At 48.6% G+C, this 25,579-nt stretch overlaps 1 protein-coding gene and 1 long non-coding RNA gene across 4 annotated transcripts; both read left to right on the plus strand.

Annotated features, from left to right (window-relative positions):
* The first annotated feature begins 2,793 nt into the window (after positions 1-2,793).
* LOC135361726 (uncharacterized) lies at positions 2,794-19,198 on the plus strand. 3 transcript variants are annotated; one of them, XR_010405507.1, is made up of 3 exons: positions 2,794-2,933; positions 6,839-6,919; positions 19,000-19,198. It is a non-coding gene; the product is annotated as an uncharacterized LOC135361726 (long non-coding RNA). The 3 variants fall into 3 exon arrangements; XR_010405505.1 differs by lacking the exon at positions 19,000-19,198 and adding an exon at positions 12,315-12,451; XR_010405504.1 differs by lacking the exon at positions 19,000-19,198 and adding an exon at positions 7,185-7,540.
* A 633-nt stretch (positions 19,199-19,831) lies between these two features.
* Positions 19,832-25,579, plus strand: ANGPTL4 (angiopoietin like 4). Its single transcript, XM_045863152.2, has 7 exons — positions 19,832-20,378; positions 20,545-20,655; positions 20,777-20,894; positions 23,267-23,380; positions 23,741-23,836; positions 23,925-24,206; positions 24,923-25,579. The coding sequence occupies exons 1-7, from the start codon at positions 20,043-20,045 to the stop codon at positions 25,102-25,104; spliced, it is 1,239 nt and encodes a 412-aa protein (XP_045719108.1). The 5' UTR covers positions 19,832-20,042; the 3' UTR covers positions 25,105-25,579.

The following is a 25,579-nucleotide window of genomic DNA, read 5'->3' on the forward strand; positions in this document are numbered from 1 at the left end:
TAGTCTTTCTTCCTCACTAATAATCTAGAATTCTTCCCCTGCCAGATGCTCCTCCTTGCATCCCATTTGGCTACCCAGTGGAACATTCATATAAGGCAAGACAATGGGCGCCTGGGTGGCTCAGTTGGTTGGGCGACTGCCTTCGGCTCAGGTCATGATCCTGGAGTCCCAGGATCGAGTCCCGTATCGGGCTCCCTGCTCGGCAGGGAGCCTGCTTCTCCCTCTGACCCTCCCCCCTCTCATGCTCTCTCTATCTCATTCTCTCTCTCAAATAAATAAATAAAATCTTTAAAAAAAAAAAAGAAAAGAAAAGAAAAGCAAGACAAGTGCTTAATTTTTTTCCCTTCATATACCACTCTTCAAAATAATGAATTCATTCCCCATCATCCTCTGAAGGTGATGAACTAGGCTTTTTAAAGAAGTCATTATGGGGGCGCCTGGGTGGCTCAGATGGTTAAGCGTCTGTCTTCGGCTCAGGTCATGATCCCAGGGTCCTGGGATCGAGCCCCACATTGGGCTCCTGGCTCAGTGGGGAGCCTGCTTCTCCCTCTCCCCCTGTTCATGCTCTCTTTCTCTCTGTATCTCTGTGTCTCAAATGAATAAATAAAATCTTTAAATAAATAAATAAATAAATAAAGATGTCATTATGGGGGCGCCTGGCTGGCTAGGTCGGTGGAGTGTGCAACTCTTGATCTTGGGGTTGTAAATTCAAGCCCCACGTTGAGTGTAGAGATTACTTTAAAAATAAAATCTTTATTTAAAAAACGTCATTATAGGGGTGCCTGGGTGGCTCAGTCATTAGGTGTCAGCCTTCGGCTCGGGTCATGATCCCAGGGTCCTGGGATCAAGCCCCGCGTCCGGCTCCTGGCTTGGCGGGGAGCCTGCTTCTCCCTCTCCCATTCCCCCTGCTTGTGTGCCCTCTCTCGCTAGTTCTCTCTCTGTCAAATAAATAAATAAAATCTTAAAAATAATAATAATTTTAAAAGTCCTTATACAAAACAGATGAACATAGAGGAAGGGAAGGAAAAATAAAACAAGATAAAAACAGAGAGAGAGGCAAACCATGAGAGACCCTTAATAATAAAGAACAAACTGAGGGTTGCTGGAGGGGTGGTGGGTGGGAGATGGGCTAGAGGGGTGATGGGCATTAAGGAGGGCACTTGTTATGATGAGCACTGGGTGTTATATAGTGATGAGTCACTAAATTCTCCGGAAACCAATACTACTCTATGTATTAACTAACTTGAATATAAATAAAAACTTAGAGAAGGAAAAAAATAAAAATAAAAAAGTCATCACAAGTTTATGGATTTAAACACATCATGTTTCAGTCCATTGTAGTTATCCTCACTGATGGGCCCACCTGGCCAGTGGGAGCCTTTGCAGGTTGGGACCTGTTTCAAATGTCTCTAGTGGGGACACCTAGTAGCTCAGTCAGTTAGGTGTCTGTCTTCAGTTCGGGTCATGATCCCAGGGTCCTGGGATTGAGCCCAGAGTGGGGCTCCCTGCTTGCCTGGGAGCCTGCTTCTCCCTCTCCCTCTCCCTTCCTCCCCTCCTCCCTGCTTGTGCTCTCTCTCTCTCAAATAAATAAATAAAATCTTTAAAATAAAACCAAATGGGGGCACCTGGGTAGCTCAGTTGGTTAAGTGTCTGCCTTCGGCTTGGGTCATGATTCCAGGGTCTTGGGATCGAATCCCACATGGAGCTCCCCACTCAGCGGGGAGTCTGCTTCTCCCTCTCCCTCTGCCCCTCCCCTCTGCTCATGCTCGCTCTCTCTCAAAATAAATAAATAAAATCTTTTAAAAAATAAAATAAAATGTTTGTAGTGGTCTTTTTTTTAAAAGATTTTATTTATTTATTTATTTGAGAGAGAGAGAGAGAGAATGAGAGAGAGCAAGCACATGAGAAGGGGGAGGGTCAGAGGGAGAAGCAGACTCCCCGCCGAGCAGGGAGCCCGATGCCGGACTCGATCCAGTGATTCCAGGATCATGACCTGAGCCAAAGGCAGTCGTCCAACCAACTGAGCCACCCAGGCGCCCTCTAGTGGTCTTTGATAGTGCTCTTGCTCTCTCGTATGACCAGATGTTCCAGGCGCATCTCAGACACCTTCTGTCCCTCACTTGCATCAGATAGAAACTCCAAGAAACTCTAGTTTCTTTTGGTGAGAAGGTATATTAGTTTGGGTGCTAGGAATGTTCATTACTGGGTTGGTAATTGTGTCCAGACTTTTTAGTGAACAGAGCTGGAGGGGATATATATTATATTTTACATGTACATATAATGTGCATACCCTATAACATAGGTTTTAATATATAGTTCATAATATATGTAATAATCACAATATATAATCATACAATATCATAAGACACTATCAACAGAGTGAGAAGACAACCCACAAAATGGGAGAAAATATTTGCAAACCATATACCTGATAAGGGATTAATGTCCAGAATATATGAAGAATTCCTACAACTCAACAACCAAAAGATGAACAATCCAATTCAAAAATGGGCAAAGGACTTCAATATATATTTCTCCAAAGAAGATACAGTAGTCACCCCTCCCATCCACGGTTTCACTTTCTATGGGTTTTTTTTTTGGGGGGGGGAGGACTTCTTTGTAGTAGGAGGAGAAGGAAAAGGTTTATTTCTTTATTTTACTTTTTTAAGTAATCTCTATGCCCAACGTGGGGCTCAAACCATGACCCCTAGATCAAGAGTCACATGCTCCACCTACTGAGCCAGCCAGGCGCCCCAATGCTTTACATAGTCCTAGTTACCTGCGGTCAACCATGGTCAGGAAGCAGATGATCCTCCCAACGTGGTGAGAAGCTCAATAGTAGCCTAACGCTACATCACAATGCCGATGTCGTTCACCTCACTTCATCTCATGACTTAGGTAATTTATCACCTCACATCATCACAGAAAGAAGGGTGAGTACAGTACAATTTAAGATATTTTCAGAGAGAGAGAGACCACCGTCACAACTTTTATTAGAGTATATTGTTATAATTGTCTTATTTTATTATTTGTTATTATTGTTAATCTCTTACTGTGCCTCATTTATAAACTAAACTTTGTCATATGTATATACGCATAAGAGAAAATACAGTATATATAGTATATAGGATTCAGTACGTTCCGCATTTTCAGGTCTCCATCGGGGGTCTTGGCGCATACGCTCCGTGGAAAAGGGGAGAATACCATATACAATACATGCTGTGTGAGCACATGAAAAAATGTTCAACATCACCAGTCATTAGGGAAATGCAAATCAAAACTACAATGAGATAGCACTTCACGCCCACCAGGATGGCTATTATCAAAATAAGTGTTGGCAAGAATGTGGAGAAATCGGAACCCTCATCCATTGCTGGTGGGAGGGTAATAGGACACGGCCACTCTGGAAAACGATTTGGTAGTTCCTCAAAAAGTTAAGCATTATTTTTTCCAGTTTCCAAACACCATTCCAGTAGAAAATGTGACACTTCTCTGTCCCATCCTATCCAGCTGAGGCTTGAGCCAGAGGAGAAGAGAGGGGGGCCCCTGGCCACTCCAGACTCACATGAACCCCTTGGGAGCCACTTTCAGCCCCTTTGCCAGATCAAGGGCCTCCTGGGAACTCCAGAGCAGCCCGCACCCCAGCCTGGACTGTCCAGCTGCCCCAGAGTGGCTGTGTCTACCCCTCAACACTCACTCCCCCAAACCTGAGAGCTGACTGGCGCCAGTTGGGAGTCTGGAAGGACAGTATCTCCTTTCACTCACTCCCCAGCCTCAGCCACCATCCTCCTCTGCAGACTCCAAATCCAGCCCGTCCACATCCTGTTAGCTGCCCCACCTGAACAGTTCTGGAATCCATGTCCAGTTAATCCAGGACCCCATCCCCCCAGGCTTCCTTGCTGCCCTCCTGCCCCACCCCTGAGCTTTGAACAATCTGTATCTTTCACCAGGCAGAAGTGGTGCTGGAGTTTCTCTCCTTCTGCTGGGTCTCCTTCTTAGCCTGGTTGAAAGTTACACAAATGTGTGTTGCAGTGTTATTTCATACACTTCACACCTAGGTTAAAAGTAGCCTTTTGTCCTTATTCAGTATTTATTTAAAGCAATTTAAAGCAACCAATCTGGACAATGATGCAGGCAAGAAACTAATGGGTGAAAGTCTGAGGAGAAACAGTATCTTTGCATAGCTTCAATATATCTGCCCATACAATACATATTGATTACAAAGGAGAAAATTGTAAGGCTGCAGATGAGAAACAGATAGGGTCTGCCCCAGGTGAAGGTAGTTAAAATGGCTGGTAAAAGGGCAAATGAATATCACCTGCCTCCTGATATCATGCACAGAGGACACATCATCACCTTGGCAGCATTCTTCCCAAAGATGCAGAACCCGAATCTAATCATGAGGAAAAGTCAGACAAACCCAAACAGGGCCATACTATAAAATGACTGGCCTATGATCTTCAAAAATATCAGTCACAAAAGACAGGTAAAGGAGAAAGAATGTTCCAGGTGAAGGAAGTTAAAAGGGCAACGGGGAGCCTGGGTGACTCACTCAGTTAAGCACTCAACTCTTAATTTGGGCTCAGGTCATGATCTCAGGGTCATGAGATTGAGCCCCGCATCAGGCTCTGTGCTGGGTATGGAGCCTGCTTAAGATTCTCTTTCTCCCTCTCCCTCTGCCCCTCACCCCCCAACTCTCTCTCTCTCTCTCTCAAAATTAATTAAGTAATTAATTAATTTGAAAAGCAGGGGGCATGGCCTCCAAATGCAATACATGATCCTGGATTAGACCAGAGAGCTGAAAATAAACATTGTTCTAAAGGCTCTTATTGGACGATTGATAAAATTTGAACACAATCTGTAGTTTAGATAGCAATATTATATCAATATTAAATTTTCTGATTGTGACCATTGTACCGTGGTTGTATAAGCAATGTTTCTTAACTGGAGGCAGTTCTGTTACCCCGCGGACATTATTAGTTGGGGGGGGGGGGGTAATAGTCAGATGCTACTGACATCTAGTGGGTGGAGGCCACGGATGCTAAAAATCTGACCATGCATTGGACAGTCGCCCACAGCAAAGAATTCTCCAGCCCAAATGTCAACAGTGACAAGGCAGAGAAACCCTTTGTAAGAGAGTGTCTTTCTTATCAGGGAATATAAATTGAAGTATTTAGGTATAGGATGGGTCATATCTGGGAGAAAAAAAAAATCTCTCTCTCTCCCTCTCTCTCTCTCTCTCTCCATGGATCCTCTTTATGTTCCTCAAACACATCAGCCACGTTCCTGCCTCAGGGCCTCTGCACTGGAATGCTCTTCCCCCAGATATCTGCTTGACTTACTGCTCTACTTAAAATTGCAAGCGTCCCTCTATTCCAATGATTCCCTTTTTGGATTTATTTTTCTCCTTAGTATTCATCACCATGTAATATGCTATATATTCCCCTTACTTGTATGTCCCTCAGACACTGTTATTGTGTCAGGTCCTTGTGGTAGGGCAAGGACCTTTGTCCCCATTGCGTGGCACACAGTAGGTTTTCAATAAATGTTTGATGAATGGCCTAAAAGAAGGAGGAAGGGCAGAGAGGAGGAGGAAGAGGAAAGTTGCTACTCATCATCTCCACATCTCCCCCTTTGACTGCTCCTCTGAATCTCTCATCTCCTAGGCCAAGCCCCCGAGGCCTCCGTGGGTGCCCCGCTGCCTTCCCGAGTCGCGCACAAGGGGTGCCTAGAGCACCTCACCTCCCTCCCGGGTCTGGAGTAGCGGATATGGAAAGCCTAAGGGCCGCTCTCGGATCTGCCACCAGGGGGCGGTGCGGCGCTTGTGCGCCGAGTAGCTGCGAAGAAATTTTCCTTTGGAACAAAAAATGCCAACTTAAATTTTTCTTATTGTTATAAAAAACTAATCTCTAAAAATTAACATATTCACTATAGATATTTAAGAAGCTAAAGAGAAAAACAAAAATTGCTGCACCAGCCCTCCTGGGAACTCAAAAGGAGATCCACCAGCATATTTTACTTTGATCACCATTTGCTCTGTCGAAATTTTTATTTTGACTTTTATTTTGGAGAATTTTAAAACCAAAAAAAAAAAAAAATAGAGAAGTGTACTTCATGCCACTAAACTACACTTAAAGTAGTTAAAATGGTAAATTTTATGATATATATCTTCTCCCACAATGAAAAAAATATGTGTGTGTATATATATATATATATAAAACATAGACACGGGGTTATCAACCCAATCTTGCTTCATCACCTCCCATTTTCCCACTTCCTTCCCAACTGGATTTTTTTTTAAGATTTTATTTATTTGCAAGAGAGAGCAAGCGAGTACAAGCAGGGGAGCAGCAGAGGGAGAGGGAGAAGCAGGCTTCCCACTGAGCAGGGAGCCAGACATGGGGCTCCATCCCAGGACCCTGAGATCATGACCCCAGGGGAAGGCAGTTGCTTAACTTACTGAGCCACCCAGGAGCCTCTAGCCACTTTAATTTTAAAAGGCAAAGCAAAGAAGGTAAAATTTATTGTGATCATTTAATTTTAACCCAACACATCCAGAATTTGAATATTCCAACACACAATCAATGTTGAAAATTAGTCAGGGGCACCTGGGTGGCTCAGTCAGTTAAGTGTCTGCCTTCAGCTCAGGTCATGATCTTGGGGTCCTGGGATCGAGCCCCATGTTGGGCTCCCTGCTCAGCGGGAAGTCTGCTTCTCCCTCTCCTCCCTGCTCGTGCTCTCTCTCACTATCACTCTCTCTCTCTCAAATAAATAAATACAATCTTTTTAAAAATTAGTCAAATATTTCACGTTCCTTTCTTTTCTTTTCTTTTTTCAGCCAAGTCTTCCAAATCTGGCATCTTGTTTAGAGCACATCTCAACTTAGAATGGCCACATTTCAAGCGCTTGTAAGCCACAGGTAACTCGTTGTTGTTGGGGTTTTTTTTAAGATTTTATTTATTTATTTGACAGAGAGAGACACAGCGAGAGAGGGAACACAAGCAGGGGGAGTGGGAGAGGGAGAAGCAGACTCCCCGCCGAGCAGGGAGCCCGATGCGGGACTCGATCCCGGGACTCCAGGATCATGACCTGAGCCGAAGGCAGCCGCTTAACCGACTGAGCCACCCAGGCCCCCCTCATTGTTATTATTTTGAATGGTGAACTAATTCTAGACATTTTTTCAGCTTCAAGTTTGATTTTTCAGCAAGGCAACTTTATCAGTGGTGATGTCCATGGCTTCCTCTCTTCTGTGAAACAGCATCAGTAAATATCCTAGTGAATGAATGTGCCCACAGAAGCCCTGCCTGAGGTTATTCATCTGTTTGTGTGTCTCTCACCAGCTTCCTTTCTCATAGACATGCTTAAAAAGAGAAATTGGAATGCCACTGGTTACGCAGTTTGGATTTCTCATTTAGCACACCCTATATTTTTCCCAGGTTACTAGCTGCTTCCTTAAACTAGCTTGCAGTTTGAAAGTGTGTTGCACTCTAGGTCTTTTCCCTAATGTTGAAACACTTAGGTTTTTCCTGAGTGTTACCGTTGCAACAAATCATTGTTTAAGGAGGTGGTGTAACTAGTTCATTACAATGTTGTAGTTTAGGGGGCACCTGGTTCTCGCTCTTGGGAGCACCTTTCGCTCTTGGGATGGTGAGTTGGATCCCAACTCTACTTTGGGCATAGGGATTATTTTTTTTTAATGTTGTGGTTTGAATCAAATATTTATGCATAAAAATAAAACCATAAATGTTTAACAAAAAAAAGAGAGAATTATCTTGCAAAAGTAAGATTTTCTGTGACTTAAAACCCAGAAGTAAAAAAAAAAAAAGTTTCTTCTTTCTCTCTCACACAGAAATAAAACTTCTCTATGGCAAAAATATATTCAGAGCAGGCAACAGCTCTTTCTGCCCACTGGTTCTGTCCCCATGCTTTAATAAAATCAAGTTTTTGCACCAAAATACACACACACACACACACACACATATATTCAGAACAAAGAGGCGCCTGGCTGAGTCAGTCTGAAGAGGATACAATTCTTAATCTCAGGGTTGGGAGATCAATCCCCACGTCGGGTGTGGAGCCTTCTTAAAATAAATAAATAAATAAATATTTATTTATTTATATTTTTTCAGTATATATACTGAAAAATTATATATTTACTTATATATAAGTGTATGTTAACATATAAATTTATTCTTTATATATTTATATGTTAAGTATAAATTTATATATATAAATGATATATATACACATGTATATTTCATATATATGCAATTATATATATATGTATATATATAAACTGAAAAAAGTTTGCAATTCATATCCCAGAAACAATCTGACTGAGAAGGAGCTGCTAGAAATCAGTAAGAAAAAGAACATGCCAATTTCAAAAAAAAAAAGGATAAAGGAAATAGAAATGGCTATTAAACATTTGAAAAGATAATCTTGTGCTAAGATGATAATTAAATGGTGAGATGCCGTTTTCTGCCTATCAGATTGGCAAAAGTCCTGAAGTTTAGTAAGACATTTTATCGGCAATGCTGAGGGAAAATAAGTGCTCTCATACATTTTTGGTGCCAACATACACTGGCCGAACTCCATGGAGGGCAGTTTGGTAATATTTATCAAAATTACTAATATACATGCCCTCTGACCCAGTAATTCCACTTTGGGAAATTCATTCTGAAGGTCTAATTGCAAAGTGCAACATGGCAACCTGCAAGGTTATTTATTACTGCGTGGTTTGTGGTAGCAAAAGATTAGAGACCTGGTTAAATAAATTATAGTACAAACATAAATGGAATACTATACACCCAAGCAAATAACTGATAAGAACTCTGAGATTTATGTCAAGTGAAGAAAGATACAAAACAGTGCATGCAATATACTATGTTCTGTGCAAAAAGGTCTTGGATGCATTGCTTATATCTGTCTAAATAAACACAAGAAGGATAGAGAAAGAACTCTTGACACTGATTTTATGCAGGGAACTGAGCAATACGGAAGAGGAGTGCTAGGCAAATTAAAATTAAAATTTGAAATTAGGGGCATCTGGCTGGTTCAGTCAGTAGAGCATGTAACTCTGGTCTTGGGGTCATGAGTTTGAGTTTGAGCCCCACATTGGGTGTAGAGATTACTTTAAAAATAATAATAAATACATAAAAATAATTATAATGTGAAATTTAAAAAAAAAGATTCCTGGGACGTCTGGCTGGCTCAGTCAGTAGAACATGTGACTCTTAATCTCAGGGTTGTAGGCTAGAGCCCCATGTTAGGTATAGACATTACTTAAAAATAAAATCTTTATGGGGCGCCTGGGTGGCTCAGTCGGTTAAGTGGCTGCCTTTGGCTCAGGTCATGATCCCAGGGTGCTGGGATCGAGCCCCACCTCGGGCTCCCTGCTCAGTGGAGAGTCTGCTTCTCCCTCTCCCTCTGCCTGCCTCTCTGCCTACTTGTGCTCTCTGTCAAATAAATAAATAAAATCTTTAAAAAATAAAATAAAATAAAATCTTTAAAAAAACATTCCCCCAGGGGCACCTGGGTTGTTCAGTCAGTTGAGCATCTGCCTTGGGCTCAGGTCATGATCCTGGAGTCCTGGGATTGAGTCCTGCGTTGGGCTCCCTGCTCAGCGGGAGCCTGCTTCTCCCTCTCCCTCTGCTCCATCCCCCTCATGCACTCTCTCTCTCTCTCTCAAATAAATAAATAAAATATTTTTTAAAAATCCCCCAAAAGAGGGCGCTTGGGTGGCTCAGTCTTTAAGCGTCTGCCTTCCGCTCAGGTCATGATCCCAGGGTCCTGCGATGAGCCCCTCATCAGGCTCCCTGCTCAGCGGGAAGCCTGCTTCTCCCTCTCCCACTCCCCATGCTTGTGTTCCGTCTCTCACTGTGTTTCTCTCTGTCAAATAAATAAATAAAATCTTCAAAAATCCCCCAAAAGAAAGGAAAGCATTATCCAATCAAAATCTTGTACATGAATGTCCATAGCAAATTTATTTATTGGGAAACAACCCAAGTGTCCTTCAACAGATGAATGGATAAAGACACTGTGATTGATCCATATTATCATTAAAAATAAATATACTACTGATTTCCAACGGGGGTGAATCTCAAAGTAAACACGCTGGGTGAAAGAAGCCAGACAAAAAAAGAGGGCATTCTATCTGATGGCATTGGTATAAAAATTCTAGAAAAGGCAACATACTCTGGAGTGACAGAAAGCAAGTCATGAGTACACAGAGAAGTGGGAGGAGCCAGTGAGAGGGGTTCCCAAGAAATGCAAAGAAGCTTGGATGCGGTAGAGGCGCAAGGAAGCTTGGGTGTGATGGATACGTCCATTACCTTGATTATGGTGATAGTTTCACAGGCATATTCATATGTCACTGTCAATTACGTTGTGCCCTTGAAATGCGCCATGTTATGGCCGTGCCGATTCGACTTTAACATGCTATATTAGTCATCTTCAGCTGCTGTAACAAAATGCCACAGGCCGAGTGGCTTAAACAACAGACATTTATTTCTCACAGTTCTGGAGGCTGGGAAGTCCGAGATCAAGGTGCTGGTAGATTTGGTTCCTGGGGAGAGCTCTCTTCCTGGCTTGTAGGCAGCCGCCTTCCGGCTGCATCCTCATATATGTCTCTCTGTGTCTCTTTTTATAAGGGCACCAATGCCATCATGGGGAACCCACCCTCATAACCTAATCACTTGCAAAAGCCCCCATCTCCAAATACCATCACATTGGGGGGTTAGGTTTTCCACATATGAATTGTAAGAGAATACAAACATTCCGTCCATAACAATTTTTTATTTTATTTTCATTTATTTATTTATTTTTATTATGTTCAGTTAGCCAACATATGTTTTTGATTACTTTAATTTTTTTAAAGATTTTTAAAGACAGAGAGAGAGCACAAGCAGGGCGAGGGGCAGGCAGAAGGGAGAGGCAGTCTCCCCGCCAAGCAAGGAGCCTGATTCGGGACTTGATCCCAGGACCCTGGGATCATGACCTGAGCCAAAGGTAGACACTTAACCAACTGAACCACCCAGGAGTCCATGTCCATAACAATTTTTTTAAATGAGGATATGTAAACATACAAAAAACCCTCAAAAGTGAGGAGTAGTAAACCTGGATAAACATTCTCAAAACAAAGTTTTGTGTAGACACATGATTAGGAAGGAGGGACTTCAGCATCTCTTTTTAGACTTTTTGGGTTTGGGGCAATGTAAATGCAGTACCCTTTCAAAACTGCCACTTACAAAAAAAAATGGCAAGATTAAAAAAAAAAAGATTCAATGATTTGGAACTAGAAAGAACTAGATTAAAATCTTGGCTCTTCCAAGCTGTGTGACTTTGGCTAAGTATCTGAACATCTCTGAACCTCAGTCTTCCCAACAGTCAGAAAGGGAAAGGAACACTGTCCTTTCCAGGGCTTGTTTGAGATTGACATAATATGGACCAGTCCTGACGGTACAAAGATGAGGACTAAATAAAGGTGCACTTTATGGTTATTACTCCTTCCTTAGTGAGTTGAGAGTTGTTGGCTGCCAGGTTCACATGCACACAAGCTCCCAGGCTGGGGGAACTCTGAGACAGGGTGCAGATGCGGAACCTGCCCCATTCTTTTCTAGGGGCCAACCCACAATCTGATTCATCCTTTTTTCCCTGAGCCTCTGAGCCTCCTGCCCTATGGCTGATCTCTCCTGTCAACCTGGCTGTGACCAGAGGCTGGTAGGAAAGGGCATGAGCAGTGGCTGGAGGTGGTGAGGGCCATTCCCTGGACAGAGGCCAGCAGCCTCCCTTGGGGTGTCCGCATACACACCCCCGTTGTCCCTCTGGGCTTGCCTGGGATGGACTGGGCACGTGTCCCGGGCTATGGTGCATTTTTCATGCTCTCCCTCCAACCTGGGCCATCCATTCCTTACCCTCTTCCTCTGGTTGATCTTGTGGGATTGTTCCCTTTCCTGGGCTCTACTAGATTCACATGCTTCACATGACTGACCATCCAGGATTAAATTTAAAGTTAAAATAATCACTATTCAATCAAACTTCCAGTTATAAGATAAATAAGTCCTGGGGATGTGTAACATACAGCTTGGTGACTACAGTTAATAATACTGTAGTGACCATTTGAAAGCTGCTAAGAGACTAGATCTTAAAAGTTCTCATCACAAAAACAAAAACATTTTGTAACTATGTAGAGTGACGGATGGTGATTAGACGTATGGTGGTGATCATTTTGCAACACATACAAGTATTGAATCATTATATTGTATACCTGAAACTAACATAATGTTATACGTCAATTATGCCTCAATAAAAAGATAAATTTTTAAAAATCACAACGAACAGTGCTGGCAAGGGACAGACGGACATCACGTGCCTCCTGATATGCACAGAGGACAAAATATCACTGCCAAAAAAATGTCTAATCGGGAGGAAACATCAGACAAATGCAAAGTGAAGGACATTCTATAAATAACTGGTGTGTAGACTTCAGAAATGTCGATGCCATGAAGGACAAGATTGGTCCAGATTAAGGGGAGGCAAAAGAGACACAAACAAAACTCAGCATGTGATCCTGGATGGGATCCCAAGAGAAAACACAGCTAAAGGGACATGGTGGAATATGGACCGTAGATTAGATAATGGCATGTGTCAGGGTCACATTTCCTGACGTTGTGAACCATGCTGCAGTGCCCAGGAGAGTGGCCTTGTTCTCAGCAGAAGTCAAAGGCACACATCGTGCCGGCAACATACACTCACGCCGTTCAGAAAAAATCAGTGCGGGGCGCCTGGGTGGCTCAGTTGGTTAAGCGACTGCCTTCGGCTCAGGTCATGATCCTGGAGTCCCGGGATCGAGTCCCGCATCGGGCTCCCTGCTCGGCAGGGAGAGTCTGCTTCTCCCTCTGACCCTCCCCCCTCTCATGTGCTCGCTCGCTCTCTCATTCTGTCTCAAATAAATAAATAAAATAAAATCTTTAAAAAAAAAAAAGAAAGAAAAAATCAGTGCGTGTGTGAAAGAGTATATATCATTTTTCTTTTTCCCTCTGTGCGCATATTATATCCATATCTATATCTGTATCTGTATTTTCTATTTATGGGCACGTGTATTATATATCTCTGTGTATATATATGTATATATATGTGTGTGTCTCTGTACATAAATGTACCTCTCTCCATATATGTGTGGAGTTTGTGTTATACATATATATCTGTGTATATTAATATGTCCCTACAATTTGTGTATTATGTATATATTTATGTATATATGTGTATTATATATCTCTGTGTATATTATCTATATATGTAGCTCTCTACATATAAATATGTGTATGATACGTATGTCTTTCTCCATAAATGTTTGATATATACATCTCTCAATATATTTGTGTGTATAGGGGCGCCCTGGTGGCTCAGTCGTTAAGGATCTGCCTTCAGCTCAGGTCATGATCCCAGGGAGCCCAATGCAGGGCTCGATCCCAGGACCCTGGGATCATGACCTGAGCTAAAGGCAGACGCTTAATGATTGAGCCACCCAGGTGCCCCCAAATAAATATTAAAAAAAAAATAGAAGCACAGCTCACCAAAGGCTCACCAGGCACAGTCCCATCCCCAGGCCCTTGCAGTGGCTGTCCCCTCTGCTGGGTACATGGGTGCTCAGAGAACATCTTCTCGGAATTTATAGATAGAATGATAAATCTAGTGGAACAAGTTAACAATTGGCAAATCTCTATGAAGACTATACAGGAAGCCTATGACCTCTTCTTGCAACATTTCTATAAGTTGAAGTTATTTCAAAATTAAAGATTAAAAAAAAAAGAAACTGCAGCGTCATGTGGTCTGTCTCCCCGGGCAAGCTTTTCCAAAAAGAGCTTAAAGCGTAAGCTCTTTTCAAACCCCTACAAAAACATTCAAGATTTGAAAACAAAACATACTTTCTTGCAAATTTGGAAAGAAAAAAAAAGTCTGCAATACTAAAATTAACACGTTTAATTAGATGTCTACAAAATGTCACATGATATCAACTTGACTGCAACTCAACTCCATGTAGATAATTCATCCCAGGGCCCTGGTCCCCCCACCGATTTGTGAAGTCTTGAGGACAGGACTGTGTTGACATGCCCTGGGTTGTATCCCCACTGGATGGCACAGGGCCTTGGCACATGATAGGTAATTAAGTAACATTTGCAGAACGTATAAAGCGAGCCAGAGCTGGGTCTGGCCCCCAGAGCTGGGATCTCCGTGAGGGCCGTTACAGGATCTCGATGTGCGTTGAGTCCCTGGTACAATGGAGAAGTCCCCTCCAACATTTGCAGGGCCAGGGCAAGAGTACTAGTGGAGATCCATATACCATATATCTAAATATGTGAAGTTCTACATCAAATTAACTGTGGTAGGGTGTTCAGTAATGGCCCCCAATCCTTCATGCCTAGTGATACCCATACCCTTGTGTAGCTTTGGCTGTTGGGGCATCAGCAAAGGAGATCCAAGCAGAGGCTTAAAACATGTTGGGTTGGGACGCCTGGGTGGCTCAGTTGTTGAGCGTCTGCCTTCGGCTCAGGTCATGATCCCAGGGTCCTGGGATCGAGGCCCGCATCGGGCTCCCTGCTCAGCCAGGAGACTGCTTCTCCCTCTCCCACTCCCCCTGCTTGTGTTTCCTCTCTAGCTGTCTCTCTCTCTGTGTCAAATAAATAAATCTTTAAAAAAAAAAATGTTGGGTCTTTGGTCTTATTCTCTTGCAACACTGTCTTGTCCATGCAAGAAGTTCAGTCAATCCTGCTGGAAAGGCTCTATAGAGGAGGACCCAGGGGTCCTGTCCGACAGCCCCAGCTAACCACCAGATACAAAATGTTCACCTTGGATCATCCGTTCCCAGTGGAGGTCAGGCGAGTCTTGAGTGACACCAGTAACACAAACTGCCCCACCAAGTCCCCTGAATGTAGTTTTGAGCCCCTAAGTTCTGAGAATGTTTGTTACACAGCAATAATAAGGAAACGAATGAACTAATTAACTCCTGTCAAATAATAAAATATGACCTGTCCTAGTTATTAAATATATTTATTAAATATATCTTCAAAACCATATGAAAGGCCAGTTTCAAGTTTCTTACTTCTTTTTGTCTTATCAAGATTTCTTTTAGATTTTTTTTTATTGTGGTGAAATACACATAATGGAAAATTGATCGTTTTATTTATTTATTTATTTAAGATTTTATTTTATTTAGGGTACCTGGGTGGCCTGATTAAATTAATTAACTAAATAATTAAATTAAATAAAGATTTATTTATTAATTTGAGAGAGAGAGAGCGAGAGAGAGCACGAGCAGGGGGGAGGGGCAGAAGGAGAGGGAGAAGCCAGCTCCCTGCTAAGCGGGGAGCCCGATGTGGGGCTCAGTCTTAGGACCCTGGGATCCTGACCTAAGCTGAAGGCAGATGCTCAACCAACTGAGCCACGCAGGCGTCCCCATTTTAACCATTTAAACTATGCAATTCAGTTATGTACGTTCATGATGTATTACCAGCATCATACATAGTTCCAGAATTTTTCCAGCACACTAAATGGAAACTCTGTACCCCTGGTCTAGAGGGGAGTCTGTAAGCTCCAGTAAATACATCCCTGCTCCCACAACTCCTCACCTGGTCGGGGGAGGTCACCCTTTAAGTGCAGTACCCTCCTAGGAGCCCCTCTTGCCCAGGTATGAGACTGGCACTAGCAATGGAAAATCACCAGCCCTAAGGCAATGACCAAAGTCCTCAGGGATGTGCAAAAGACAGAGCATGGAAGGGACTATGTCACACGGCTGCGACAGGGTTGGAAGGCTTGCCCTGGCCACAGAGGCCGCTTCCCATCAGCTCCGGCCCATTGCAAACAAGCAGGACTGCAGACCACCCTTGCTGGTCCTTCCAATTTTGCAAGGGAAACCAAAAATCTAGATTTTCATTAGAAAGCTCCTGATATTCAAAATTCTGGGCAGACCAAAGCAAGCATATCTGTCTTCAGGCAGGGTTTGGCAGTGGGGCCCAGTATAGGATCATGCAAGGTCTGTGCCTAAAACATGGGCAAGGGGTGGAGTGGGTGCCAGAGGAGAAATGGCAGAGGGGGCTTGGCTTCTGCCAACGTGGACAGGTGACAGGACTGTGACTCATGAGAGTGGCATTAACTGTACCCGTTGTCAGCCCCTGGCAGAACTCAAAACAGAATACAGTTGCAGCAGGGTTAAGCCCAATAAAAGCTCCTAGTCTTCCTGGGAGACTAGCCCCCTCACACCTCCTCTTTCAGGTCACGTGACCTCTCTGTGCCTCAGTTTCCTCTTCTTTCTTTAATTTTTTAAAATTCTGCTTTAATTTTTTTTAACAAATTTCTGTTTTTTTTATTTTTAAATATTTTATTTATTTGAGAGAGAGAGAGAGAGAGCACAAGCCAACAGAGCGGCAGGCAGAGGGAGAAACAGACTCCCTGCTGAGCAAGGAGCCCGATGCGGGGCTAGATCCCAGGACCCTGGAATCATGACCTGAGCTGAAGGCAGAAGCTAAACCGACTGAGCCACCCAGGCGCCCCTGCTTTAATTGTTTTTAAGTAGACTCCACACCCAACGTGGGACTTGAGCCCACAACCCTGAGATCAAGAGTTGCGTGCTCTACCATCTGAGCCAGCCAGGCGCCCCTCCTCTTTTTTTTTTTTTTTTTTTAAAGATTTCATTTATTCATTTGAGAGAGAGACAGAGAGAGCACACAAGCAGGGGGAGAGGCAGAGGGAGAGGGAGAAGCAGGCCTCCTGCCGAGCCAGCCAGGAGCCTGGTGTGGGGCTTGATCCCAGGACCCCAGGATCATCACCCGAGCAGAAGGCAGATGCCCAACCATCTGAGCCACCCAGGTGCCCCCTCTTTTTTAAAATGGAGATTAAAACAGTATCGTGCCAACCACATAAGGCATGCTAAGTGAATGAATGTATGTAAAATACTTAAAATAGTGCCCGTCACAGAGCGGGCACTATTTAATCATTGGCTATTGTATTAGTTATCTATAGTGTTAGCTGCATATTGATTCTGGCTTGGGGTCTCATGAGGTTGCTAACACATCTCAGCTGAGGCTGCATCATTTGGAAGCTTGACTGGGGCTGCAGGATCTGCTTCCAAAATAGTCCCTTGGGGGCGCCTGGGTGGCTCAGTTGGTTAAGCGTCAACTCTCTTTTTTTTAAAGATTTTATTTATTTATTTGACAGAGAGAGAGATAGTGAGAGTAGGAACACAAGCAGGGGGAGTAGGAGAGGGAGAAGCAGGCCCCCTGCCGAGCAGAGAGCCCAATGTGGGACTCGATCCCAGGACCCTGGGATCACGACCGGAGCCAAAGGCAGATGCCCAGTGACTGAGCCACCCGGGCACCCAAGCGTCAACTCTTGATTTTGGCTCAGGTCATGATCTCAGGGTCATGAGATGGAGCCCCATGTCAGGCTCTGAGCTCAGCAGGGAGTCTGCTTCATTCCCTCTCGCTTTGCCCCTCTCCCCCATCTTTCTCTAAAAATAAATAAATAAATCTTCAGAACAGTTCCCTTGCATAGTCTACAGGCTGATGTTGGTCGTTGTGGGGGGAGGGGTCCAGTTCTTCATCACACCGTGTGGATCTCTCCAAAGGGCTGCTTGAGTATCCTCACAGCATGGAGGCCGGCTTCTCCCAGAACAACTGATCTAATCAAGAACAAGACAGAAGCCACATGGTTTTTCATGAGCTAACCTAGGAAAGTTGCACACACCATCATTTCAAGAATATCCTCTTGGTTATACCACGGGGATGAACTATAGAAGGGCATGGGTGTCAGGAGGCAAGGACCACAGGGCTATTATGCACAAAGGCGGCATCCCTCGGCTGCCAGGAACACAGTTGTCAGTCAGCAAGCCTACTTTTTTTTTTTAAGATTTATTTATTTATTTATTTGAGAGAGAGAGAATGAGAGAGAGAGCACATGAGAGTGGGGGAGGGTCAGAGGGAGAAGCAGAATCCCCGCCGAGCAGGGACCCCGACGCGGGACTCGATCCAGGGACTCCAGGATCATGACCTGAGCCGAAGGCAGTCGCTTAACCAACTGAGCCACCCAGGCGCCCAAGCCTACTTTTGTAGTATGTTCAGAGCAGGTGCCTCTAAGAGCTTTGGCATGTTTTATGCCCTCCACAACATGGCACAGAGGATGAAGTCCCTGAAAAGTGAATCGAGAAAAGGCCAGCATCAGGTTGAGAAAGTAACTGATCATTTCTCTCAGTGCCAGAAGCCAGGAGAGAAGACAGCACACCCCGATACTTAAATCACCCACTTGGAGAGAGGCCAGGGCCTGGGGGATGGACAGGCCAGCTGCCAGGGCAGATGGTGGCTGTCTGGATCTACTCCTTGCAAAGAGACTTTCCTTCCTGCCCTTCCCATCGGCCTGTCACGGCTTCCGGGATCAGCCATCCTGGCATCTGGCCCGGGCCAGGGCCAAGTGTATGAGTGGTGACCTGCACGTCAGCCCCGGGGCTCGAAGTTTCAGATTCCAGAGACTGAGCTGGCTCCGAGCCCTGCTGAGTCAACTCTGTTCTTGTCTGTGCTCCGAGCCAGCCTGCCCAGGGTTCTTCCTGGCATGCAGACTTTTCTTTGCCAGCCTCAATTTCCTGACAGGGTGTACAGTGGAGCTGGTGGGGAAGGAGGGAGAGGACTTGAGTCAGAATTCGTGGAATGAGGGGCGCCTGGGTGGCTCAGTCGGTTAAGCAACCTACTCTTGGTCATGATCTTAGGGGTTGTGGGATCTATCCCTCCATTGGGCTGGTCGCCCATCAGGGAGTCTGCTTGAAAGACTCCCTCCCTCTGCCCCTCCCCTCACTTCAGCAGGGTCGTGCGCAGGAGCACGCGCGCTCTCTCTCTCTCAACATAAATAAATAAATCTTAAAAAAAAAAAAAAAGTTTGTTGAATGAATGCTTAGACTTTTGGAACGAACATGGTCCAGCCCCACAGCCTCACTTAGTTCTTCCTTTGTCCCAGCCTTGCCCCTACCCCAGGCTGAGTGTTGGACTCTCTCCACTAGCCTGGGAATTACTACCGGAGAACAGAGGACTGTTTGTTGAATGAATGAATGAATGAATGAATGAATGAGGAGGAGGAGCCCTTCTTTCCTGTATCAGCTCTTGCTGTTCCGATGTGTCTGCTGTGATACAGGCCGAGACTGAAGACACTGCAGACCCTGGGGTAGAGGGTGGACATGGAGAGTGAGCCCCGAGCTGGAGTCTGAACAAGATCGACCCGGGGCCATCCCTAGGGCACTCAGTTGTGGGAAGTGGGATGAGAGACGTCAGACGATCCCACAAACACATCTGCAGTGACGAATCCTTGAGCGGAAAGGAGGGTGGGAGCCCAGAGACGGCTCCCAAGGGGTCCAGCCCCGTCTTGGGCTGTTCTCCGGGAAGTCTCCGGAGGCGGGGGTGTTTGAGGTGTCCCGGGCTCCATGCCCGGCCTTGCTGGACTCAGCGCACCAGGGCCCTTGCTTATTCGTCTCCCCCCGCCCTCTCCCCAGCTTCTGATTTGGGGAGCGGGGTCCGGAGTACCCCCAGCCCCGTGAGTGCCCGCTGAGCGCGGCGGGTGCGACGTGGACGGCTTGGGATTCCAGCGCTTGGAAGGGGGCCGCGGAGAGTCACGTCTTCCATGGTGGGCAGGGAAACGCTGCAGGGCCTGGCGGGGAGGAGCTAGAGTTTTGCACCCCCAAGGCGCACCCCCACCCCCATAACTACCCGGCCGCCTCGAGAGCACAGAACCCCACCCCCGGCCGCACGCCCCGCCCCCGGCACTCCCTGCGCCCCGCCTCCGAGGCTCCCCTTTCCCTCTCGCACCGGCCTTATAAAAGGGGGCGTCGCGGGGACAAGCCAAGCCCAAAGGGCTGGAGGCTGTGCTCCGAGGCTTCCTGGCGGCTTCTGCACGCGACTGAGTCTCCGCCAGGGCCCCCGCGTCTCCAGCCCTCGAATCTCGAGCCCCCGCGTCCGCCCCGCGTCCCCGAGTCCCCGAGTCCCCGAGTCCAGGCCACCCCCGGAAGGATGCGCTGTGCTCCGACGGCTTCGGCAGCCCTGATGCTGTGTGCGGCCACCGCCGGGCTGCTGAGCGCGCAGGGCCGCCCGGCGCCTCCTCCCGAGCCGCCGCGCTTCGCGTCCTGGGACGAGGTGAACGTGCTGGCTCACGGGCTCCTGCAGCTCGGCCACGGGCTGCGTGAGCACGTGGAGCGCACCCGGGGACAGCTGGGCGCGCTGGAGCGGCGTCTGGGCGCCTGCGGGGCAGCCTGCGGGGAGTCTGGGGGGTCCGCCGCGCCCCCGCGCGCGCCCGAGGGCCTGCTTCCCAGCGGCGAAGCTGCCCCCGACACCCTCCGCAGTCTGCAGGTACTGCTGCTCCTACTTCTCCCCTAAGGGTCTTGAACAGTGTGGGCGGGACGGGGATGCATCCGGGGTTCCCTGGGAGGGAGGGTTGGAAGGAGGGACAAGTGGATCAATGGAGAGGCTTGCCGTACAAGGCCGGGTCCTCCCCACCGTTTTCACGCTCTCCCAGACTCAGCTCAAGACTCAGAACGGCAGGATTGAGCAACTCTTCCACAAGGTGGCCCAGCAGCAGCGACACCTGGAGAAGCAGCACATGAAAATACAGAATCTGCAAAGCCAGGTGCCTGGTGCTTGCCCGGGGTGGGGCAGGAGGTCGAAGCTCGACCTGTGGGTGTGGACTTAGAGCCAGGTGAAGCAGCGTGAGCCAGCCAGACCTGATATCCTCCTCCTGTCCTGTCCAGGTGGGCCTCCTGGCCGCCAAGCACCTGGGCCACGGGATGGCCAAGCCTGCCAGGAAGAAGAGGCTACCCAAGATAGCACAGCTCGTGGGCCCTGCTCACAACATCAGCCGCCTGCACAGTGAGTGCCCAGTCCTTTGCTGTCCTCTGGCAATCCCCTCCCCCCAACCACCACACACACACTTGCCATTCCTGTTCCCCTCCTGGTCCGGTCCACCTTACTGGGAAGAAGAGAGGCCCTGGCTCTGGGTTCCTGTGGGCTCACTTGTCTCTCCGGTGAAGGGCTGATGGGAGTACCTCCCACCTCATCCCTGCCCCTTAGCAGCTAGGCCACCCCATCCTTCTTCCTGGCAAGCCATTGGCTCTCCCCAAAGCCTCGCTGGCCACTAACTGGAGCAGGGCTTGGGGAAGAGGGTCCAAGAGGAACTTGAGCTGCAGGAATGTGGGGAAGGGGGTGTTGCAGTGCAAGGACACCTTCCTGAAGGTTGGAACCTTCTCTGAGGGCACAATGGTGGACAAGAGGGTGCTAGCTAGGGATCCTGGGGTTCTGATTGGGTGAAGAGAGAGGGCTGCCTGGGAGGGGGGCTCTGAACTTGGGCGCCCCATGGTCTCTTGGAGTGTAGATCTAGGACGGGGGGTGAAGGCAGGGAACCCCCATCTCCCTGGCCAGACATACCACTCACTCTTTTTTTTTTTAAGATTTTATTTATTTATTTGAGCGAGAGAGAATGAGAGACAGAGAGCGTGAGAGGGAGGAGGGTCAGAGGGAGAAGCAGACTCCCCGCCGAGCGGGGAGTCCGATGCGGGACTTGATCCCGGGACTCCAGGATCATGACCTGAGCCGAAGGCAGTCGCTTAACCAACTGAGCCACCCAGGCGCCCATCCCTCTTGAATCTCTTACAAATCCAGGGCTCCTGACCCACACACCTGGTTCCTCACCTCTCTCTTGGTCCCAAAGTCCCTGATTATCCCCCTTCCCACGCCCCCATTCCTGAAGAGAATGGGCCTTTTCCACTGTCACACGTTCTGGGTCCTTTATTGTGCCTCCCTGATTGCCCCAAGTCTCCCGCAGCATGTCTCTGTGTGTCTGACCCAGGCTCCCAGCTCCTGGTGTCTCTGTTTGCCCCCTAAGTTCAGGGCTCCGGATGCGGTTGGCTTCCCCATGGTCCCCCTACCCCATCACCCCAGCCTGGCATCAGTGGTCATGTGCAGCCAACTGGGTGAGAGTTCGGATTCCCTCCTTCACACCAGAGGCTGGTTGCTGGTTGTCAGCCCTCTGGTCTTAGGGCTCCTCCTCCCTCCCCCCCACTTCCCTCCCCCCACTCCTCCTCCGTGCCAGCCAGTAAGGGTCCAGTGCACCCTCCCAAGCCTCCGCCCTGGGATGAGGGGTCTTGGAACAGGCCAGCAGGCATGGGTCTGGGCTGGGGGATGTGAGGGGGGGTGCATGGGTTTGGGGACTCCCAGACTCGGGGCCTAGCCCTGCCAAGTAGGGGAAGGTTCAGAGCTGGAGAGACAAACAGCTGGTGTTAATGGAAGCCACATTGGTGGTTTGGCCGGGTGCCGTCCAGATTGGAAGAGAGGAAAGTAGGGGAAAGGGGAGCTGCTCCAGGGGCCGGAAAATGTCTCCAGTCGCTCTGGGCCCGCCCCCAGCCCCCCAGCTGCCCCCCCTCGCTCCAGTATGGACTTCCCTTCCCTGGGGCAACCTTTCCCCTACTTTCCTGGCTGGGCTGGGGGCGGGGACTTCCCCAGCCTCTGGACCCGCCCAAGCCATCTCTCCCTCCTCTCCTCCTTCTTTTCCTCCTTGGTTCATCAATCCTTCCCCTCCTGGGACCCCAGCGGGCGCTTCTGTCCCTGCAGTCCCCATCCAGGCCCTCGGCATCCCCTGCCTGACGAAGCAGAGCCACTTCTGCTCAGCTTCCCCCCACCTTCCCCACTCTGGCCCAGCTTCTCACTCACTCATTCCTCCAGTCTTTATTAAACACCTGCTGTGGGTCAGGATCAGCCTGGGCACTGGTGCCAGACTGTGGGCAAAGAGCCACTCTGTCCCTGGCCCCAAGGAATCCTCATTCAGTGGCAGAGAGACCACCAGATGACCCCCCCCCCCCCCCAGTGTTGGGAGCGGGAAGTCCTCCGTGCTCCTTTTGGGAGGCTGGCCTGGTCTGGGAGTCAAGGAAGGCATCCCTTCCAGAAGCTGGGATCTTTAGAATGAGGCAACAAAGGTCTGACGGAGGAGGGTCCTGGGCAGCATGACTGGCACGTGCAAAGTCCCTGTGGCAGGAGCATGCGTGGCGCAGGGAAGGCTGTGTGGCCAGAGGTGGGAGTGCGGTGTGGGAGGATGGTGGATGGCACAGGGGCCATCCAGGAGGGGGCCCTGGTGAACCCAGGATTGCCCCCTCATGTTCCTGTCACCCACTGCCCAGCCCCTAACATGCCTGTTTCCTGAGAACCCTCCTGCCTCAATCTTCCCGCCCTTCTCTTTTTCTGCCCTTCAGGGCTGCCCAGGGACTGCCAAGAGCTGTTTGACGATGGAGAGAGGCAAAGTGGACTGTTCCAGATCCAGCCTCAGGGGTCCCCGCCTTTCCTGGTGAACTGCAAGATGACCTCAGGTAGGATTTGCTGGCCCTCTGGGGAGCCCTGCATCATGCCATGGGCCTTGTCCTCTTTCTATCAAATGCAGCTCCCCACCACCGCGCATGGTTGAGCCAGGTTCTGTGGGCCCAGAGAAGCTCTCTAGATTTCTGCTGCCCCTTCCCTCCCTGCTGGGTCCTTGGGACAATGATCTAGGCTGAGCCCCTTGCCCACTGGCCAGCCCACCTTTGACCACCTTCCTCCAGTCCTGCTGGGATGAATGAGAGGAACATTGCCCTCTTCGGATTTGGAGGCAGTTTGGGGTTTGGGAGTCAGATGAGGAGTCCGGGTCCCCTGCAAGAAGGGTTCTCCTGACGACATTGCACCTCTCTGGGCAGATGGAGGCTGGACTATAATTCAGAGGCGCCGGGATGGCTCTGTGGACTTTAACCAGCCCTGGGAAGCCTACAAAGCTGGCTTTGGAGACCCTCAAGGTGGGTGTTTCCAGTGGGGCCAGAGGTATTGGGGGAAGGAGGGGGCTTGGAGATGGGTCTGTCTCACTGATTGGCCTCTCCCCGGTAGGTGAGTTCTGGCTGGGCTTGGAGAAGGTGCACCGCATCCTGGGGGACCGTGGCAGCCGCCTGACTGTGCAGCTGCAGGACTGGGAGGGCAATGCCGAGTCACTGCAGTTCCCTGTCCACCTGGGCGGTGAGGACACAGCCTATAGCCTACAGCTCACAGCTCCCGTGGCCAGTGAACTGGGGGCCACCACTGCTGCGCCCAGTGGCCTCTCCCTGCCCTTCTCCACTTGGGATCAGGACCACGACCTCCGTGGGGACAAGAACTGTGCCAAGAGCCTCTCTGGTGAGCAAGCTTTGTCCCTTCCCTCCCTTGCACCACAAGGGCAAGACCTCCCCTGCCCGCCTTTCTGCATCCCTGTCCGCCTTCAAGGCCAAATTCCATCTCTTCTCTGCCTCCTTTTCTCCTTACTTGCTGTGTGCCTTTGGGCAACTGACTTACCCTCTCCCACCTTCAGTTTGCCTGTCTTTAAAATGGGTGTAAGCACAGTGCCCACTCCATAGGATTATTTCGAGATGACATTTGTGCTAGAGGGGCTGGCGTGTGGCAAAGCCACCAAGATAAACCCTGTTTTGTTCGAACGAAATCCGAGGCAGAGCCTAGGCCCTGTGAAGTGAAGTCTATGAGGCTGCTTTTTGGTGGGTCAGAACTGATGGAAAACCAGTAATTCATGTGGGCCAGTCTCCATATATAAATTGATGAACCAGAGGATGATCATATCAAGTCTTTCATACACAGTCGCCATGTGCCAGGTACAGAGAAGGAATGTGCCACAGTCACAGACGTGAGAGCTGTAGTTACTGGGAGGGGAGGGGGCCCAGAGCCCCTGAGACTCCTTTGTCACAGCCCGGGGTTCTTCAGGACGCAGTGTGACAATCACGAGAAACATCGTCCCCTCTAAAGTTTGTAAAGTCCGACACCTCGCCTCCTTCCCATCCCAGTCCCAGCGGAGGCACAGGGACCCCAGCCTGACCAGGTTCCGTTTTCTCCGACCCCGGCAGGTGGCTGGTGGTTTGGCACTTGCAGCCATTCCAACCTCAACGGCCAGTACTTCCGTTCCGTCCCACCCCAGCGGCAGCAGCGTAAGAAGGGCATCTTCTGGAAGACCTGGCGGGGCCGTTACTACCCGCTGCAGGCCACCACAATGCTGATCCAGCCCACAGAGACTGAAGCAGCCTCCTAGCCTCCTCCCTGGGGCCTGGTCCCAGGCTCGTAGAAGACAGTGACTCTGACTCTGGCCCAGCATGTGGCCACTCCTGGCCTCGGCAGGGGCTCAAAACAGGGGCCATCTGGAGCCTCATGGACCGAGAAGACGCTCACAACCGGAGAGGCCCCCCTTTCCGAGTGGGGGGCTGCAGGTGATGCCCTCTGAGGACAGAGCTGCAGGGCACAGACTCCTGGAAGCGTGAGACTGAGAGGCGTTGAGACCCACTCCTTGCCCGCCTGAGGTGTCGGGGACAGAGGGGGACCATTTGGGGGCAGCCAGGCCAGCCCTCGATGGCGGATTCAGTCACATTGACTGGCTGGGGGACCAGGGCTCCCGTGGGCCCCCGGTGCCCTCACAGTGCTCTGGTGTGTGGGTGCTGTGGGATGAGCGGGCGCCAGTGGCGTCCGGGAGGAGCTTGCAGAATCCTTGCAATAAAAGCAACCTCAGAACA

This window comes from Mirounga angustirostris, unplaced genomic scaffold, assembly GCF_029215605.1.
Source record: "Mirounga angustirostris isolate CCGP_5_RB_7025 unplaced genomic scaffold, mMirAng1.0.hap1 SCAF_1, whole genome shotgun sequence".
In the NCBI taxonomy this organism is placed as follows: domain Eukaryota; kingdom Metazoa; phylum Chordata; class Mammalia; order Carnivora; family Phocidae; genus Mirounga; species Mirounga angustirostris.